We start from the raw sequence: 19307 nt of genomic DNA on the forward strand, positions 1-19307 counted from the left end.
TAGCATTTCCAAATTGCCCGCTTTTTCAGCTCAAGTCTAGGTCATACGAAGCAAAAAGAAAGAAAGAAAAAAAAAGAAAACCCAGGAAGTTCGCTACCACGTCATCCTTGAGTCCTGAAGTTCCTAGCTACTGTCCCTCCTTCTTTCCACCTTAGTGATTGTCTTACGTTTATCAGGTACAGGGTTTTTAGCTGTAATGGGCAGAAATAATAGGAAAAACTGATTCTACCCTACCTTTCACAAAAGTGGAAGTCTCACAGCAAACTCTCAAGAAACTACTGCTTCTTAAATTTGGATATATTAGAGAACATCTTACAATTATGTAAAAAATGCTATTTAAGTATTTTTTTCTTTTTCAACTACATATCTTTGTAAAACTACAATTATTCTCTTATATTTCAATCAAACGAACCACAGAATTGAACAAAGAAGTAAACTTGAGAATCCAGCTCTCTTCTATTAAGCCAGATAGCAAAGAGATTTCCAAAGTAAGTAAATAAATAATCCTAGTTTTTTTGCCGTTTTTGTTTTTAAAAACATAATTATTTTTCATAAAAAATACATTTTTATGTTAACATAAATGACTTTTTTACTACTATTTTAAAAATAAATATTTTGGCATTTTGTTTTAATTTCTAATATTGTAAATGTCAATACAGATAGCTCAAATAAACAATTATTGATAGCCTCAGTAATTTTTAAGAGTGTCAAGAGGGTAATAAGCCAAAATTTTTGAAAATCTATGAGGTAGAGAAAAGTAATACTGAAGAAAGTTCTTACTTCCTCTCCCAAGAGTGACAGGTATGGCTTGTGAGCATATTGCCTAGTTCCTTGTGCCCATTCACGGGGTGTCCCTGGTGGTACCAGAGGGACACTGACATAGTCTTCATCTTCTCTCCTAACAGGAATTCCATACAGTATTCTGCAATGTAATTTATAAAAATTAGTTTTTTTTAAGTTATCGATAAAACAAAAACTGCAAACACATTGACATTTGACATCTGCACTAATAAAAATTGTGAAGAGGACAAATAATCCAAAAGGAGAACCCAAAAATAAACTGTTTCGTTCTGAATACATTTTAGTAGTGACTCTTATGATGGTTTTCTTTTATTACATTGGAATAATAATAAGTTCACTCTACAAAAGCCCAATTACAGAAGCTATCCCAAGTTCTCTGTGATCTCACTTCTAACCTGCTCCCCACTCCACACTCACAAAAAGATTTGGGGCAAAACGCCTGAACAGGACAGAACTGAACTTCCTGAACAGCCTGAACAGAACTGCCTTCTCATTTCAGTTTTCCCTTTTTGATCCATATCTGGCTGGGATGAACAGAAAACTGTTTTGGCATCAGATCTTCCCTTGGTAGGCTACCAGTTACATATATCTAAGAATATATATAGGAGGTTCTAAAAATCATCAATGAAAACATTAATTTAGCCAGAGATGAGATAAATCAAAATTTGAAGGCAGAATGTACCATTAATGACTGACCTATGGATGGCTTGAAAATACATTAATTTTTGTATTGAGAAATATACTATTAAATATAAAATACAAAATGAATATAAAACAGGCCTCTACAGACTATAGTTCTATATGTGATGTAGGATCCACTAACCACTTCAGAAGGCAGAAAGTTCTGGGGTTTTCTCTTGACAAGCACAGTTGGGGCAAGGTTGTCCAGTTCTGTAGCAGTGTTTCAGTTACTTGTTTAGTAAGTTGTCATTTTATTTTGCCAGTGAGCACATCAAACAGACATAGTGTGGCTCCAGAGTCAAAAGTGGTGACAGTAGAGGCCACCTGATCCCCGAATCTCAGCTTAGGTGGCATGTCGACAGTGTGGCTTCCCACCTTCGTGAGTGAGACGGCAGCAGCAGACACTTAAACCTGCTGTGTATGTCTGCAAGCCCTCCTTGACAAATGGCGATTTTTCCAATCCTTCTATTGATTTTATAAGCACCAACTTGTCCTTATTCAATCCCTTTTCTAAGGACTCTTCTATTTTCTGCAACTGAATCTTGACTGATGTATTTATAAAAACAAAAGAACAGGAACAGACCTAGTGACTAAATGAGGAAGCCCAGAGTATAAATACATCAAGACCAATAAGGAAGTTCTAATATTAGGTTGTGGGGAAAGGGTTGTGGGGAAAGGCCCCAACTCTCAACACTGCTGGGAGTTGGGGCCTAGGTATTTGGGTCATGTGTCTAGAGCCCTTATGAAGGGATCAATACCTTTCTTGCAGAGTTGGGTTGACTACAGTGGGTGGGAATTTGTCCCCCTTTTCTCGCTTGGTGTCAGCTTTTCCTCACTATAACCAAAATACCTGGCAAGCACAACTTAGAAGAGGGAAGTTTTTCTGGCTAATGGTTTCTGAGATTTAGTCCATGGTCTGCCCACTCCATTGCTCTGGGCCTAAGATGAGGCAAAAACACCAAGGCAGAAGGGCATGGCAGTGGAGCTGGGGGCCAGGAAGCAGTGGGAAGAATGGGTCCCAGGAGTTAGGGCCTAGATATGAAGTGTCCCCAAGAGTTCCTATGTGGGCAAGTCAAGGATTTTTCAGAGGTGAAATTATTAGATTATGAAAGTTTTAACTTAATCAATGGCTTGATCCACTGATATGGATTAACTGGGTGGGAACTGTAGGCAGATAGGGTGTGACTGGAGGAAGTAGGTCACAGGGAGTGCTTCCTGCTTGCCATGTCCTGAGCTGCTTTCCTCCACCATGCCATTCTGCCATGACACCATTTCTTTAAAGCACCCAAGGCAAACCACTAAACTGATTTTACAATCTATTTATGGGGTTTGAATCCACAATCTGGAAAGTATTAGTTTATAGCAAATCCTGTTTAAAAACATAGACTCAAAGGTTCAGAAAAATCTTCAGGAGTTCATCTTCTTGAAGATGCCAACCTATAAATAATTTTCTGTAGCCTTGTATAGTTTTTTCTTTAAAATCTTCACAAGAGGCATGTGAATACTTAGTATGCTTTTTAAAAATCAGAGATTATAGACTTAATAAAATAATGAGTCTACAGAGGAGTACATCTATAACTATATTGAATTTTTTTGTACAAAATAAGATTGGGGGGCATTGTATTTTTAATCATTGTAACTTCATTGCTACATGCAAACAGTGACATCTGGTGGAATGACATTGTTTTACTTTTCAAAAAATTTAGCTTTTACATAATGGAGTTATAGGAAAAGAACGATTTCCAAATTATTCCTTATTTGGGTATTTCCATTTTTTAAAATGTGCTAATATAACATCAAACATTGATAGACAATCATGATATGGCTTTTTAAAACTCCAATTCATATTTTTAAAAATATGCTCAAGGCATACTAATGGCACTGTTTGTTCAAAGTAAATAAAAAAGTAATTTAAATGAGTTTACTATTGATTCTGTCTCTAACTTTGCCACCAACCATAATTGCGGGTGCAAGACTTTGTCTCTGTCTCCTTGTTTATAACATGAGTGGTTTAGGGTAGCAGATGTGCTATATCTGATATATGTACTTGTGTGTCACATATCACCAGCTAGACCTCAAACAGGGATTATTATATCCTGTGCTCTCTGGTATGATACCTTAGGCCATTGTCTAGACTTACTGAACAAAGCCACATAAGTGGTGGGGATGGTGTCAGAATTAGCCCAACAGCTAAGAAATGGCAGACAATGTAGGGATGGGGAATGGAAGTGTTATGATTAGCTTATAAACATTCAGATTGATGCAATTTACAAGAGACAGAGCTAAGAAAAATTAAAATGAAAGAAAGGGCTAACAAGAATATATAGATAAAACAAAAAATTCTAAGTAGTTTCACTTTTTGTGGGTTGAGTATATTATCTACAATGAAAACATTAGGAACACAGTTAACAGTTTCTTGAATTTTCTTTGTTAATGGTGGATCAGAAATTTAGTCAGTTTTATATAAACAAATCAGTGAAATAGAGCACAAGTCCATAAATTGATTCACAAACACATTGGAATTTAAGGTATGAAAATCTGTGCTATCGTCTGGATATGGTTTGAGTATATTCCCCAAAGACATGTGCTGAGATCTGGTCCCCAATGTGGTGATGTTAAGAAGTAGTGAAACCTTTAAGAGGCAGAGCCTAGTGAGATCATTACTTGCTCATCCCTGTCTTTCTTTGACTTCCTACCTCACCATTCAATCTTTCACTCCCTCATGTTCCCAACATTGGGATGCCATCCACCATTAGGCCTTTAACAGTTGAGCAGAGGCAGCATCATGCTCTTGAACCTCCAGAACTGTAGGCTACAGAAACCTCTTGTTTTTATAAAGTACTCAGTCTCAGGTATTAAATTATAGTAACAGTAAACATACTAACATAACTAGCATTTCAAATCAATGAGAAAAAGAAAATTTGTTAAATAATTTATATCATGCAATTGGCTTCTCATTTGGGAAAAAATAATAATGTTTGCTCTTCTTAATGAAATAAATCACAGGTAGATCAAATATTTGTTCTTTAAAAAGAAAGCCACAAAATAACTTGTAGAAAATATAATAGAATACATTTAAATTTAAGTGTGGAAATGGCCTTGTTAAGAATGCACCAAGGGGCTGGAGTTGTGACTCAGTGGTAGAGTGCTTGCCTAGTATGTGTGAGTCACTGGGTTAGATCCTCATGACCACATAATAAAATAAATAAATAAAATGAAGGTATTGTGTCCATGTATAACTAAAAAAGAAAAAAATCTTTAAAAAAAAGAATGCACCAACACTAAAACATATAAAAGATAAAATTGCTAGTTTTTACTACACAAAAATGTAAACTTCTATCTAGCATAAAACACCATAAATAAAACCGAAAAAGAAATAGAAAAAAAATGTCTATAGTATGTATGTCAAATGACTAAGATCTTTAATATAAAAAGACTATTTAGAAATCCAGAAGAATGAGATGAATAGAAACTCCACAAAGAGAGAAAGAAAAGACTGTTCTTGGGATGAGGGTGTGGCTAAAGCACTTATCTAATATATGGGCAGACCTAGTTAGAGCTCAAGGAAAGGAAGGGAAGAAAAGGGAACAGAAGGGAAGGGAAAGGGAAAGGGGAAGGAGAAAAAGAAAGGAAAGGAGAGGAGAGGAGATAAAGGAAGGAAGGAAGGGGAAGAAGAAAATTCTCAACTTCACCATAAATGAATAAAATATAAAAATATTCTTTTTTTTTCAAACTTACACAAAATAATATTTTTAAGTTTATGATTGTATAGGATTAAAATAAAAATTATTTTCATCAAATGATTCCATGAAATGGTGAAAGGACAAATGACCTAATTACCTCATATATATCAAACACTTATAAGAAGAAAACTACACACTGCAAAAAGAAAAGCAGGCAAGAAACTTGAATATTCACTTTAAGTAGACCATATATAAGTGTTCCATCATCATAAAAAACTAAAAATCTTTAGAAATTAGGTAATGTAAAATAAAATCACATCGTATACACAAAGTTAAATACTATTGATAAATATGTGGAAGAAAGGCATTCTCATAAAAGGAAGATATAGTTTTGTTTTGTTTTTTATTTTTTTATTTTTATTGTAAACAAATGGGGTACATGTTGTTTGTCTGTTTGTACATGGGTTAAAGGCATACCATTTGTGTAATCATAAATTTACATATGGTAATGTTGTTTGATTCATTCTATTATTTTTTCCCTTCCCCCCACCCCTCCCACCCTTCTTTTCCCTCTAAACAGTCCTTTCTTCCTCCATTCTTGCCCCCCTCCCTAACCCTAACCCTAACCCTAACCCTAACACTAACTCCTCCCACCCTCCCTCTTATGTGTCATCATCCACTTATCAGCGAGATCATTCGTCCTTTAGTTTTTTGAGATTGGCTTATCTCACTTAGCATGATGGTCTCCAATTTCATCCATTTGCTTGCAAATGCCATAATTTTATCATTCTTTATGGCAGAGTAATATTCCATTGTATATATATATATACCACAGTTTCTTTATCCATTCATCAATTGAAGGACATCTAGGTTGGTTCCACAATCTGGCTATTGTGAATTGAGCAGCTATGAACATTGATGTGGCTGTATCTCTGTAGTATGCTGATTTTAAGTCCTTTGGGTATAGACCAAGGAGTGGGATAGCTGGGTCAAATGGTGGTTCCATTCCAAGTTTTCTAAGGAATCTCCACACTGCTTTCCAGAGTGGCTGCACTAATTTGCAGCCCCACCAGCAATGTATGAGTGTACCTTTCTCCCCACATCCTCGCCAACACCTGTTGCTTGTATTCTTGATAATTGCCATTCTAATTGGGGTGAGATGGAATCTTAGGGTGGTTTTGATTTGCATTTCTCTTATTACTAGAGATGTTGAACATTTTTTCATATGTTTGTTGATTGCTTGTACATCTTCTGTGAAGTGTCTGTTCATTTCCTTAGCCCATTTGTCGATTGGATTATTTGTATTCTTGGTGTAGAGTTTTTTGAGTTCTTTATAGATTCTGGAGATTAGTGCTCTATCTGAAGTATGATTGGCAAAGATATTCTCCCACTCTGTAGGCTCTTTCTTCACATTGCTGATAGTTCCCTTTGCTGAGAGAAAGCTTTTTAGTTTGAATCTATCCCAGTTATTGATTCTTGCTTTTATTTCTTGTGCTATGGGAGTCCTGTTGAGGAAGTCTGGTCCTAGGCCGACATGTTGACGATCTGGACCTGCTTTTTCTTCTATAATCTGCAGAGTCTCTGGTCTGATTCCAAGGTCCTTAATCCATTTTGAGTTGAGTTTTGGGCAGGGTGAGAGATATGGGTTTAGTTTCATTCTGTTGCATATGGATTTCCAATTCTCCCAGCACCATTTGTTGAAGAGGCTATCTTTTCTCCATTGCATATTTTTGGCACCTTTGTCTAGTATTAGAAAGTTGTATTTATTTGGGTTTGTGTCCATGTCCTCTATTCTGTACCATTGATCTACCTGTCTATTTTGGTACCAATACCATGCCGTCTTTGTTACTATTGCTTTGTAATAAAGTTGAAGTTCAGGTATTGCGATACCCCCTGCTTCATTTTTCCCGCGAAGGATTGCTTTAGCTATTCTGGATTTCTTATTCTTCCAGATGAATTTCATGATTGCTTGCTCTATTTCTGTAAGGTACATCATTGGGATTTTAATTGGAATTGCATTGAATCTGTATAGCACTTTTGGTAGTATGGCCATTTTGACAATATGAATTCTGCCTATCCAGAACATGGGAGATCTTTCCATCTTCTAAGGTTTTCTTTAATTTCCTTCTTTAGTGTTCTGTAGTTCTCATTGTAGAGGTCTTTCACCTCTTTTGTGAGATTGATCCCCAAGTATTTTATTTTTTTCGATGCTATCGTGAATGGGGTGGTTTTCATAATTTCTCTTTCTGAGGATTCATCACTTATGTATAAAAATGCATTGGATTTATGAGCATTGATCTTGTAACCTACTACTTTACTGAATTCACTTATGAGTTCTAAAAGTTTTCTGGTGGAATTTCCTGGTTCCTCTAAGTATATAATCATATCATCCGCAAATAGGGATAGTTTGAGTTCTTCTTTTCCTATTCGTATTCCTTTAATTTCTTTGGTCTGTCTAATTGCTCTGGCTAGAGTTTCAAGTACGATGTTGAATAGAAGTGGTGAAAGAGGGCATCCCTGCCTTGTTCCAGTTTTTAGGGGGAATGGTTTCAATTTTACACCATTTAGAATGATATTAGCCATGGGCTTAGCATAGATGGCCTTTATAATGTTAAGGAATTTTCCCACTATCCCTATTTTTTCTAGTGTTTTGAGCATGAAGTGGTGCTGTATTTTATCAAATGCTTTCTCTGCATCTATTGAAATAATCATGTGATTCTTGACTTTAAGTCTATTGATATGGTGAATTACATTTATTGATTTCCGGATGTTGAACCAACCTTGCATCCCTGGGATAAAACCCACTTGATTGTGATGCACTATCTTTTTAATATATTTTTTATGCGATTTGCTAAAATTTTGTTGAGAATTTTTGCGTCAATGTTCATTAATGATATTGGTCTGAAATTTTCTTTCCTCGATGTTTCTCTGTCTGGTTTGGGTATCAGGGTAATATTGGCTTCATAGAATGAGTTTGGGAGGGTTCCCTCCTTTTCTATTTCATGGAATACTTTGAGAAGTATTGGAATGAGCTCTTCTTTAAAGGTTTTGTAAAACTTGGCTGAGAACCCATCTGGTCCTGGACTTTTCTTTGTTGGTAGGCTTTTGATGACCTCTTCTACTTCATTACTTGAAATTGGTCTATTTAAATTGTGTATGTCCTCCTCATTCAATTTAGGCAATTCATGTGTCTCTAGAAACCTGTTGATGTCTTCGAAATTTTCTGTTTTGTTGGAATATAGATTTTCAAAATAGCTTCTAATTATGTTTTGTATTTCACTTGTGTCTGTTGTGATATTTCCTTGTTCATTCCGAATTTTAGTGATTTGGGTTTTCTCTCGTCTTCTCTTTGTTAGAGTGGCTAAGGGTTTATCAATTTTGTTTATTTTTTCGAAGAACCAACTATTTATTTTGTCAATTTTTTGTATTGTTTCTTTTGTTTCAATTTCGTTGATTTCAGCTCTGAGTATAACTATTTCCTGTCTTCTACTACTTTTGGTGTTGGTCTGTTCTTTTTCTAGGACTTTGAGCTGTAGTGTTAGGTCGTTTATTTGTTGATTTTTACTTCTTTTATTGAATGGGTTCCATGAAATAAATTTTCCTCTAAATACTCCTTTCATAGTGTCCCAAAGATTTTGATATGATGTTTCTTTGTTGTCATTTACCTCTAAGAATTTTTTAATTTCCTTCCTAATATCTTCTGTTATCCATTCATCATGTAATAGCATATTGTTTAATCTCCAGGTGTTGGAGTAGCTTCTGTTTTTTACTCTTTCATTTATTTCTAATTTCAATCCATTATGATCTGATAGAATAGAAGGTAGTGTCTCTATCTTCTTGTATTTGCTTACATTACCTTTGTGGCATAATATATGGTCTGTTTTAGAGAAGGATCCATGTGCTGCTGAGAAGAAAGTGTATTCACACTTGGTTGGATGGTATATTCTATAAATGTCCATTAAGTCTAAATTATTGATTGTGTTATTGAGGTCTATGATTTCTTTGTTCAATTTTTGTTTGGAAGATCTGTCCTGTGGTGAGAGAGGTGTGTTAAAATCACCTAGTATTATTGTGTTATGGTCTATTTGGTTTCTGAAATTGAGAAGGATTTGTTTGACATACATGGATGAGCCACTGTTTAGGGCATAGATGTTTATGATTGTTATGTCTTGCTGATTTATGCTTCCCTTAAGCAATATGTAATGTCCTTCTTTGTCCCTTCTGACTAACTTTGACTTGAAGTCCACATTATCTGAAATGAGGATGGATACTCCAGCTTTTTTGCTGAGTGCATGTGCATGGTATGTTTTTCCCCATCCTTTCACCTTTAGTTTATGGGTATCTCTTTCTATGAGGTGAGTCTCTTGCAGGCAACCTATTGTTGGATTTTCTTTTTGATCCAATCTGCCAGTCTATGTCTTTTGATTGATGAGTTCAGGCCATTAATATTCAGGGTCATTATTGAGATATGATTTGTATTCCCGGTCATTTGGCTCATTTTATTTATTTATTTATTTATTTATTTTGACACGCCTTGGTTCTTCCTTTATTTGACAATTCCTTTAGGATAGTTCCTCCCATTGCTGATTTGCTTCTTTGTTTTTCATCTCTTCCTCATGGAATATTTTGCTGAGAATGTTCTGTAATGCTTGCTTTCTTTTTGTAAATTCTTTTAGCTTTTGTTTATCATGGAAGGATTTTATTTCATCATCAAATTTGAAGGTAAGTTTTGCTGGGTATAAGATTCTTGGTTGGCATCCATTTTCTTTCAGGGCTTGAAAAATGTTGTTCCAGGCCCTTCTAGCTTTTAGGGTCTGGATTGAAAAATCTGCTGATATCCGTATTGGTTTCCCCCTGAATGTAATTTGATTCCTCTCTCTTGCGGCCTTTAAAATTCTGTCTTTATTTTGTATGTTAGGTATTTTCATTATAATGTGCCTTGGTGTCGGTCTGTTGTAATTTTGTGTATTTGGAGTCCTATAAGCCTCTTGTACTTGGTCTTCCATTTCATTCTTCAGGTTTGGGAAATTTTCTGATAGTATTTCATTGAATAGATTGTTCATTCCTTTGGTCTGTTTCTCTAGGCCTTCCTCAATCCCAATAATTCTTAAATTTGGCCTTTTCATGATATCCCATAGTTCTTGTAGATTCTGTTCATGATTTCTTACCATCTTCTCTGTTTGGTCCACTTTGTTTTCAAGGTTAAATATTTTGTCTTCAATATCTGAGGTTCTGTCTTCCAGGTGTTCTATCCTATTGGTTATGCTTTCTATGGAGTTCTTCATTTGGTTTATTGTTTCCTTCATTTCAAGGATTTCTGTTTGGTTTTTTTTCAATATCTCTAACTCTTTATTGAAATGATCTTTTGCTTCCTGTATTTGCTCTTTTAACTGTCGATTGGTGCGATCATTCAGTGCCTGCATTTGCTCTTGCATCTTGTCATTTGCTTCCCTGATCATTTTAATTATGTACATTCTGAACTCCCTTTCTGTCATTTCTTCTGCCATGCTGTCATTGGGTTTCATTGATGTAACATCTAGATTTGTTTGCAGCATTTTCTTTCCTTGTTTTCTCATATTGTTCAGGTATCAGTTGACCGCTGTGATATTGCAGATTTCCTCTATTGACTTATAATGTCCCTGAAGATTTCTAGTATATCCCCTCTTAGCCTTCAGTAGCCTGAAGTCTTGGAGGAAGTTGATAATGCAGTGCTCCACAAGGAAGCTGACTCCCTAGGGGTGGTGGCCTTCTGATGGGGTATATTCCCTGCTAGTGGGCAGAGGTACCTTCACTTGCTGACGAATGGTCATCCAAAGGGGAAGTAGGATGTGGGCTGATGCAAGGCCAGTGTGGGCCTGTGTCTCTGGTTTTACAGTCCTTGTGGGAGAACCTCACCCAGCAGGGAGGACTCACCCAGTGGGGAGGTCTCGCTGGTTAGTTCCCCTCCTAGAGGTTCCGTTCAATTCACAACTACCGCCTGGGCTGGGCAGCCTTCTTCTGCAATGTTCCCAGGGACCTGGACCTACCTCCTGGGCCTGGAAGCCTCTCCCTTCGCAGACGTATCTCCTTAGGCTGCCTCTCCTCAGAGAAGCTGCCTGCAGTCCTGGAGCCTTCGCTCCGCCCCTCAGTTTGTCTGTGCGGCTCTTCCACCAAGAAGCTGCCTAGGTCCTGGGACCCTGCTCTGCACCTAATTGCCTGGCTATGCAGCCCCTCCTCTGAGCAGCCACCTGGAGCCCCTCACAGTCGCTCCGAGTCCCAGTAACCCGCCACACGCCTCTTCCTCCGGCAGCCGCCTGGTGTTCCGTGCGGTCACTCTAAGTCCAAGTGACCCACTGCTCACCTTCTTCTCCACCAGGCAGTCACCCAGAGATGTGGTGCATTCGTCATGAGTCCCAGGAACTCACTGTGCACCTCCTCCTCCCGACTGCCACCCGTAGCCCTGGTGCAGTCACTCCGCGCCCAAGCACCCCGCCGCGCTCCTCCTCTTCCTCCAGACAACCCCCCCGTGTTTAGGAGCGGTTGCTCTGAGTCTAAACCACTCACCACGCTGCTCCTCCGGATAGACGCCCGGAGCCCTGGTGCAGCTGCTCCAAGTCCAAGCGACGTGCCGAGCCCATGCTTCTCCTTCTCCTCTGGGCAGCCCCCCGTGTTCAGGGGTGGTCGCTTTCAGTCCAAACAGCTCACCGCGCACCCCCTCCTTTGGGCAGCCTCCCAGAGCCCGGGTGGGTTGCTCCGAGTCCAAGCACTGTGCTGAGTGGCCTCCTCTCCGATGCTCCCAGTTGTCCGCGTTCACTGCTCCAGTGGGGGGAGGGGTGTCTTCGTCGGGCAAATCTACTTCACAAAGTTCCCTGCGTTCGGGGACTACTGCCCCATCCGGGACGCCTCCCCAACGGGAGAGACTCACCCGGCTGCTTTGAGTTGGTCCCAAGTCTCTCTATATCTCCTCTTCTTGAGTCCTGAGTCCACACTGCTCCTCCGGATAGCTACCCGGAGCCCTGGTGCAGCTGCTCCAAGTCCGAGCGATGTGCCGAGCCCGTGCTTCTCCTTCTCCTCTGGGCAGCCCCCTGTGTTCAGGGGTGGTCGCTTTCAGTCCAAACAGCTCACCACGCACTCCCTCCTTTGGGCAGCCTCCCAAAGCCCCGGTGGGTTGCTCCGAGTCCCAGCGCTGTGCTGAGCGGCCTCCTCCCCAATGCTCCCAGTTGTCCGTGTTCACTGTTCCAGTGTGGGGAGCGGTGTCTCGCCGGGCAGCTCTACTTCACAAAGATCCCTGCGTTTGGGGCTACCGCCCCCTCCAGGACACCTCCCCAACGGGAGAGACTCACCTGGCTGCTTTGAGTTGGTCCCAAGTCTCTCTATATCTCCTCTTCTTGAGTCCTGAGTCCTGGAGCAACATGAAACGCAGCCACCCTGTAGTCCGCCATCTTGAATTCCCCGGAAGATATAGTTTTAACTGTTTTTATCCATGTGCAGAATTTTATTTGTAATCAAGCATACATGATACACCACTCTGGAAGCTTTCTGCTTAAAGCTCCCTGCTTTCATTCAGGGCAGTGTCTCTCCAGTTTTTTGAACAATTTCTGGGTGTTCAGAAGCTGGTCCTTCTCCCTAGGGATCTTCAACCCCTGCACAGCAGAGTAACCTGGGGCTCCTAAGCAGGACAGTGCAGCCTAGACCTGAATGGCCGATATGGTGGCTAAAAATATTCTTAAAAAAGCTTTTCCTTACCAGATTAGAAAATAAATATTAAAAATTAACAATTAGTTATTTGGCAATAATTCAAGGAAATGAATAGTGTCAACATTATTATAAAAATAGTCACCACAGTGTGGTTAACTTAGTACCATGAAATAATTTAAATGTTCACACATAAACTTGAGTGAAAAGAAACTAGAGCCCTGGAGTGCCCTGCATGATATGAACACGTACATTCGTAAGCGCTGCCTGGAAGACCAATCACCACCTACATTAACCTGAGTTAAAGTTTAAAACACCTTTAATGATGTGCCCTACTTTAAAACTTCAAATCTACAATTCTATCCTAAGAATTCCAATTAATGGTTATAAACTCTTCCATATAGTACAAAAAATATTTTTAAAGCAAAACATTTCAACATGAAATACTTTATAGTTTTCATCAAAATTGCTGTTTAACCAAATAGACATAAGTTTGAACATCATTTTACTATTTGAAATAAACTGAAGTATATATCCTTATCATTTCACTTAAATATCATTAGTGTTTAACAAAAATAACAATTGCCATATGCAGAATGGGGAAGTAATTAAAGCTATATAACCACAGTATTATTCTGCCTTGGAGTTCACTTTTCGTTGCACAGATAAAGCAAAAGTTTGCCAAATAAAAAGGTGTTCATTTTGTGTTTATGATTACCATTCTTTAGAACACTTATGACAGCAGAAAAAAATTATACATTTCTGAACTTGTAGACTCAGCAGACAGATATATTTTGAAAAGGTTAAGCTATGTTTAGCAAGGTAATCCTCAAGAGATGGATGCCAGAGAATTAAATATTAGGTACTTAAATTAACTTCTTATTTGGTACTTAGGAACAAATTGCCAAGAATTATCATTGTCAAATAGAGTGTTATTGGCTCTCTTGGAAAAAGAAATCAAGGTCTACTTGAAGAAAAAAAAACTTTAGAATTAGAAAGAAACTAGCATTTTTAACACTTTGCATTAATAATAAAAACTGTAAGTCCCCCAAATGATATTTGGCTTACACAGCACTAATGGAAATGACTCAAGACTATAGTTTCAGACTTGAGTCAGGACTAGCAGATATGTCTTTACTTTGTATTGCCAGCTTTAGGCTTTTAAAGGACATCTCGAAGAAAATCAAGTTGAATGGCTATTTCCTATCAGAGACACTTAAACAATATTTCCAAAATTCTTCACATATAAATTTTTTTTTCAAAAAGTTAGCTAGCATTTATTTGAGAAATTAAAACTACAAGATTGGCAAACAAAGTCTAAAACTATTTTTTTGCCTAAATAAAATATAAATATTATGATAATCTTCTTTTAAGAATTCAAAATGAAACTCAATGTGGTTATGAAACACTGGGGAAAAAAGGTGATTTTAAGTCATGAAAGAATGCACTGGAGTACTTCATTTTTTACTGAAATTGAGGTTTGAGGAAATGGGTTCAGAGCATATCATAAAAAGTGTAGGTAAGTCTCTCATTTTGTGATTGTATAATTAAAATTTTTTAAAATGTCATTTTCACTAAATATTAAAATATGCTGGAAAAGGCTCTATTCCACATAATATTTAATTTTTTAATAATCTTAGAACATGTAACAGGTGATTTTTCAGGATTCTCACTAGCTCTTCTGAAAGGCAGGAGACTTTGGAGCATGGATCTTTCTGAGCAAGTAATATAGCCCCCGATAGGGGTGAAAATTGATGCTTTGGGCATGGGGAGGGTGGGATAATGAAAGCTTTTTCTCTTTATGTAGAAAGAACAGACACACATTCAATACTATAAGCAGATATACAATATATCTAGGTATTGTATTTAATTGGGGGGGGTGGTTAGAAGAACAAAAAGTCTTAAAAGTCTCTTTAAAGGTGTAAAGATGGAAATCAAAAAGGTTAATGAAAATTCAGACAAACCTTCATTCTAATCACTATTCAAAAATAAGAATTTAGGCAAATAATCTGATACCTTGGAGCCTAAATTTCTTCATTAATAATATGGAAATTGTGACTTTTTCTTTACAGTTGAAGACTTAAAAAGAAAGCATATGCAAAAGCACATAGCACAGTGCTCCAGAAATTGTTACCACTAAGTCAAAGTTAGCTCCCTTTCTTTTTCTCCTCTTTTGAGGATGTTGTAGATTATATATGCTTCACAAAAGACCAGGGAGATTCCAAATGGAACTGAAACACCAGGAGAAATGGAATGAACTCCAAGAGGCAATGACTTGTGTATATGATCCTAGACCCAAGTATATCTAAAGATGATGAGATTTACTTCCAAAGACTGGACTCAAGTGCCAAATCTGTGATTTTGTTAATTGTATAATGTTGCTGAATTGATTAACTTTTATGTGCCTCAATTCCCACATCTGCATTCCTGAGTTTTATTAAGAATAAATGAGGTCAAGTGATTAAGCACCCCTGGGTTCAATCCCTGGTACCATTGTTGTAGAAGTGTGTTAGTTATCACAGGAGTGGTTCCTGATGTAAAAAGGATGAGTTCAGTCCCTCTTCCCCCATCCCCTACTACCAACTCTCTCACTCTTTTGCCCTTCATTCTTCCACCTTAGAATGATGTGGTAAGAAGGCCCTTGCCAGAACCATGTCTCAACACACCCTCACCAGAACTAAGTCTCCAGAACAATGAGAAATAAATGTATTTTCTTTATAAACTGCCCAATCTGCTATATTCTGTCAGCAACACAGTGGACTAAGACAGGCATGGCTCTTGTTAATATTATCAAGACATGGAGATACTGACTGTCCGTGTATGTACTGGGGAAGCCACCAGAAAGAGCAAAAATGGCTCCTCTTTATTGTCCCAAAACAGAATCATACCTTTAAAATCTAAACCTCAAAGGCAGAATGTCCTTGACAGCTTAAATCTTGTTTAAAACAAAATTATCAAGGAACTCTTACCCATCTTTTTCTGTATCTATGAAGTGATCATCTAAGAAACATGACCCAAAAAATTCAAGTAGGTTACTGTGGCCCTTCTTGTTGGCAGTGTGGTACACGCGGGAGGCCAGGTGCAGGTCAATGGGCAGCTCCCGGCCTGGGGTGGTGGTACACAGATCATGCATGTGAGGACTGAAGGAGGCCTGTAGAATTCTGCAACAGAGGAAAGAACGTGAGTTTCTTCTATTGTCATGTGTTCTTCAGACACCAAATGCATTTATATTGACAGTTTAGTTCAGGCTCGAAAAAGGATGCCTAAGTGCAGGAGATCAGATGCAAACTATAATACTTGATATAATAATTTCCGTATTACAATCTCAGACCATTGTTTAGATCTTCAAGCTCATATCCAACCATCTGCTGAATATCTCAGCCTAAATGTCTTATAAAAACCTCAAAATCAATAGATCTAAAAGCAAACTCATTATCATCCTATCCCTAGCCTCTTCTCTCCTGAATTTTGTAAATTAGTCCACAGACACCATATCAAGACATCGTGCACTCCTCCTTCCTACTCTGCTTAAATGCTAATGCCCCTGAAGAGGCAGAATAACATGCGTAGTACATTACCCATTAACTAGCATCATGGAACCCGTGCCTCTCTAAGTCAGTATGGCATTTCCCTCACACCTTTCTAGAACTTGCCTCTCTCCTGCCTTTCCAAAATAGGAAAGAAGGTGTGATGATTTGCCTTTAAATTCATCATGATTTGTCTTGGTCACCAATTCCTCCAGCTTCCCAAACTGGGTGTGCCTTCTAAGGTTTGAACCTTTCTACATGGGAAAAATCATCTTCCGTGTTTCAGTTATTCCCTCTCTGCTTAGTGCTCCTAAATTGCATCTCTGTCTCTGGTATTACTATAGCGCCTAGATTACTCATTTTCAAGATACAAAACACCTTTGAATCCTCTCTCCACCTGCATATCCAGTGCAAAATGAAGCTTCTTACTGGGCATGGTGGCAAAGGCCTGTAATCCCAGCTACTTGGGAGGCTGAGGCAAGAGGATCTCAGGTTTGAGTCCAGCCTAGGCAACTAAGTGAGACACTGTCTCAAAATAAAACAAAACAGGCTGTGGGTGTAACTCAGTGGTAAAGTGCCCCCGGCTTCAATCCCCAGTATTGGAGGGAGTCTGGTAGACAGTATTTCTCCCCTGTCCAGGGTTGCTAAGGTGTGCTCCTTCTTCATACCCATTGCCAGCACACTCCAGCCAGCACATCTAAGCCTGGATCTGAATCACCATTCTAACCCTACAAACTGGATCACTGCCTTCTCTGAGAAGCTGTGGAAAAATCAAAATAAAAAAATCCTAGCTCTTATCTTTGTAAGAAATGATAAAAATAATCGCCCTATCATGTCAGGTCTGTGGAAGTCTTTCAAGAAATGCTTGTTATATTTTTGTTGTCATTATTATTTGCATTGCACAGTATCTACCCTATTGGTAGGTATAATGTGTACATAATTTAGTCACTAAGAGAGAGTGGTTGTGGCAGGGGCCAACAAAATCAAGACATGAAATCTGTACACGTTCCTGTGGTGAAGGGGAAAAAGAGATAAATCTAAAGCATGTAGAAACACCTGAAACAGAGAGACTTAAGGGGGTGGGGGGAGTGTCTAGGAAGCCAGGGCATCAGGCACACTGGGTCCTAAGAAAGTGCTTTGAAAAAAGAGAGGACAAAAAGGTGAGCTCCCATGTTAAGCTCACATGCACCATCATTCTGACTGGGACAGGTCCTGGCTGGTGGAATGTGCTTGAGATTACATTACCGACTTTTATTTTTTCTTTGAAAAGCATCACAATCTATCTGAATTCCCAGGTTCCCATTATAGTCTAGCAACATAGATTAACAAGTGATTCTCCCTTGATTATTGCACTAAATAACAATATGCTGCAATAAAGGACTGAATCCCCAAGAAAATATTGTAATGTGAGAGTTAGTGGAGAGAAAAGTTAGGTTAAAATCTGACTAAAAAAAACAGAGCAGTGAATTAAAGACTTTCAGAAATATTTTTCCAAGATTCTCTTTTATAATTTTTTTAAATGTCAGATTTTTCTTCTCCTCCTGTTTCTAATATAAATTTCTGGTTTCAGTTTTAATGAATTAAAATAGCACTACATATATCAATAAGATCTACAAATATTTTTGGCATGCTCAAGAAAAACTATGTTTTTATAGTACACTCTCCTTAAGAAGGACTATTTGTCTTCTTTGAAACACGAAGACATAAAAAAGAAAAGACTCTGACTCTGTGTGTGGCCACACTACTTTGCTTAATGCACTAAATGCAAGGTTTTTTAGGGAAAAAAAATCAAGAAGTTTCTGCTTCATTGATAATCTGACAGTAACTATTTATTGAAGGTAAAATACTTGTTGTCTGCTGTCACTATTTGTTTTAATACATAATCTTGCTAACTAAATGAGGTTAAAGCAATGCAGATAAGCAATGGCATGTATGGGGTCACTTAAATGCCAATTTAACTGTTTCATAAACTTTGGAATTCTTTTCCCATGACTCTATTCTCAGCTACTAAATTGTGAGTAATACCCATTTGCAAAGTGTAGGCCAGCCATAAAAAGGTTGTCTTCCATGTTCAGCACACTTTTCAGTGCCCTAAGCAACAACAAAAGCTAATAATTAAAGCTTCTTCAAACCCCCATAAAGAGTTAAATGAAGAATAATCTAGAATAAACTAACCCATAAAACCTAGTAGTGAAATAAAGAGAAAGCCAGGGTCGGATAGCAAAAGGTAAACCATAATCTAAATTGCATTTACATACTGTTGTGCAAAATTGCAGATGTATTCCTGTGTGATAAGGGACTCCATCAAATGTTGGTGGGGAGACAGATGAAACATGAGGAGAAGAATAAAGCCATTAGCTACCAAGTGGGTTGGCCTGTGGACATTTTGCATTGGGTTGTCTTTTATCATAAAATCAACCAGTATAATAAGCAGTTTATCTAAATCAGACAATATAGGGACCAAAACCATCAAATCTAACATGCTAACATTTAATTTTTCTAGTTTCACAGAGGGCTATTTTTATTCTAGCTAGTATTACTTTTATTAAAATAAGTACATAGGTTAAAATCAGGAATAGAAGGAAGCACAGAGGATAGCACATACTTCCTAACGATAAAATCTATGCCAACTTTTTCCTTGAGAAGTTTTAACTCAGATCTCATATATGAGTTTCTAAAACATTAGTTTTCCTTTTAAAAACGCATTTTCACATATCAATGCTAGTGAATGCTCTTCAGATAGTAAAATTTGTAAATTTAATGAAGTTACTTTTCAGGTAGTTTTTGATCATGATGGTATTTTAAAGACTTTCTTAGTCTCAGTGCTGGAATTCCTGATTTACTTTTTTGTGTTCTCTTAACTTCTTTTCCTCTGATTTGCAAGGGTTCTGCTGATACCTTTAAAAACAAAGTAATACTGGTAAGGGAAGTTGTAACATGA

General features: G+C 37.9%; 1 protein-coding gene across 2 annotated transcripts in view; it reads right to left on the reverse strand.

Annotated features, from left to right (window-relative positions):
* Positions 1-19307, reverse strand: part of TTC6 (tetratricopeptide repeat domain 6) — a 204643-nt gene that overhangs the window by 133995 nt on the left and 51341 nt on the right. The window contains exons 4-6 of one of the 2 annotated variants that reach the window (XM_079119380.1): positions 19137-19264; positions 15809-16000; positions 781-922 (exon numbers count right to left, since the gene is read on the reverse strand). In XM_079119380.1, the coding sequence (XP_078975506.1) occupies positions 781-922; positions 15809-16000; positions 19137-19264 (462 nt within the window). The remainder of the gene's footprint in view (positions 1-780; positions 923-15808; positions 16001-19136; positions 19265-19307) is intronic. The other variant, XM_079119381.1, reaches the window with a different exon arrangement.

The sequence above is a fragment of the Sciurus vulgaris genome (genome assembly GCF_902686455.1).
Source record: "Sciurus vulgaris genome assembly, chromosome: 2".
NCBI classification, from domain to species: domain Eukaryota; kingdom Metazoa; phylum Chordata; class Mammalia; order Rodentia; family Sciuridae; genus Sciurus; species Sciurus vulgaris.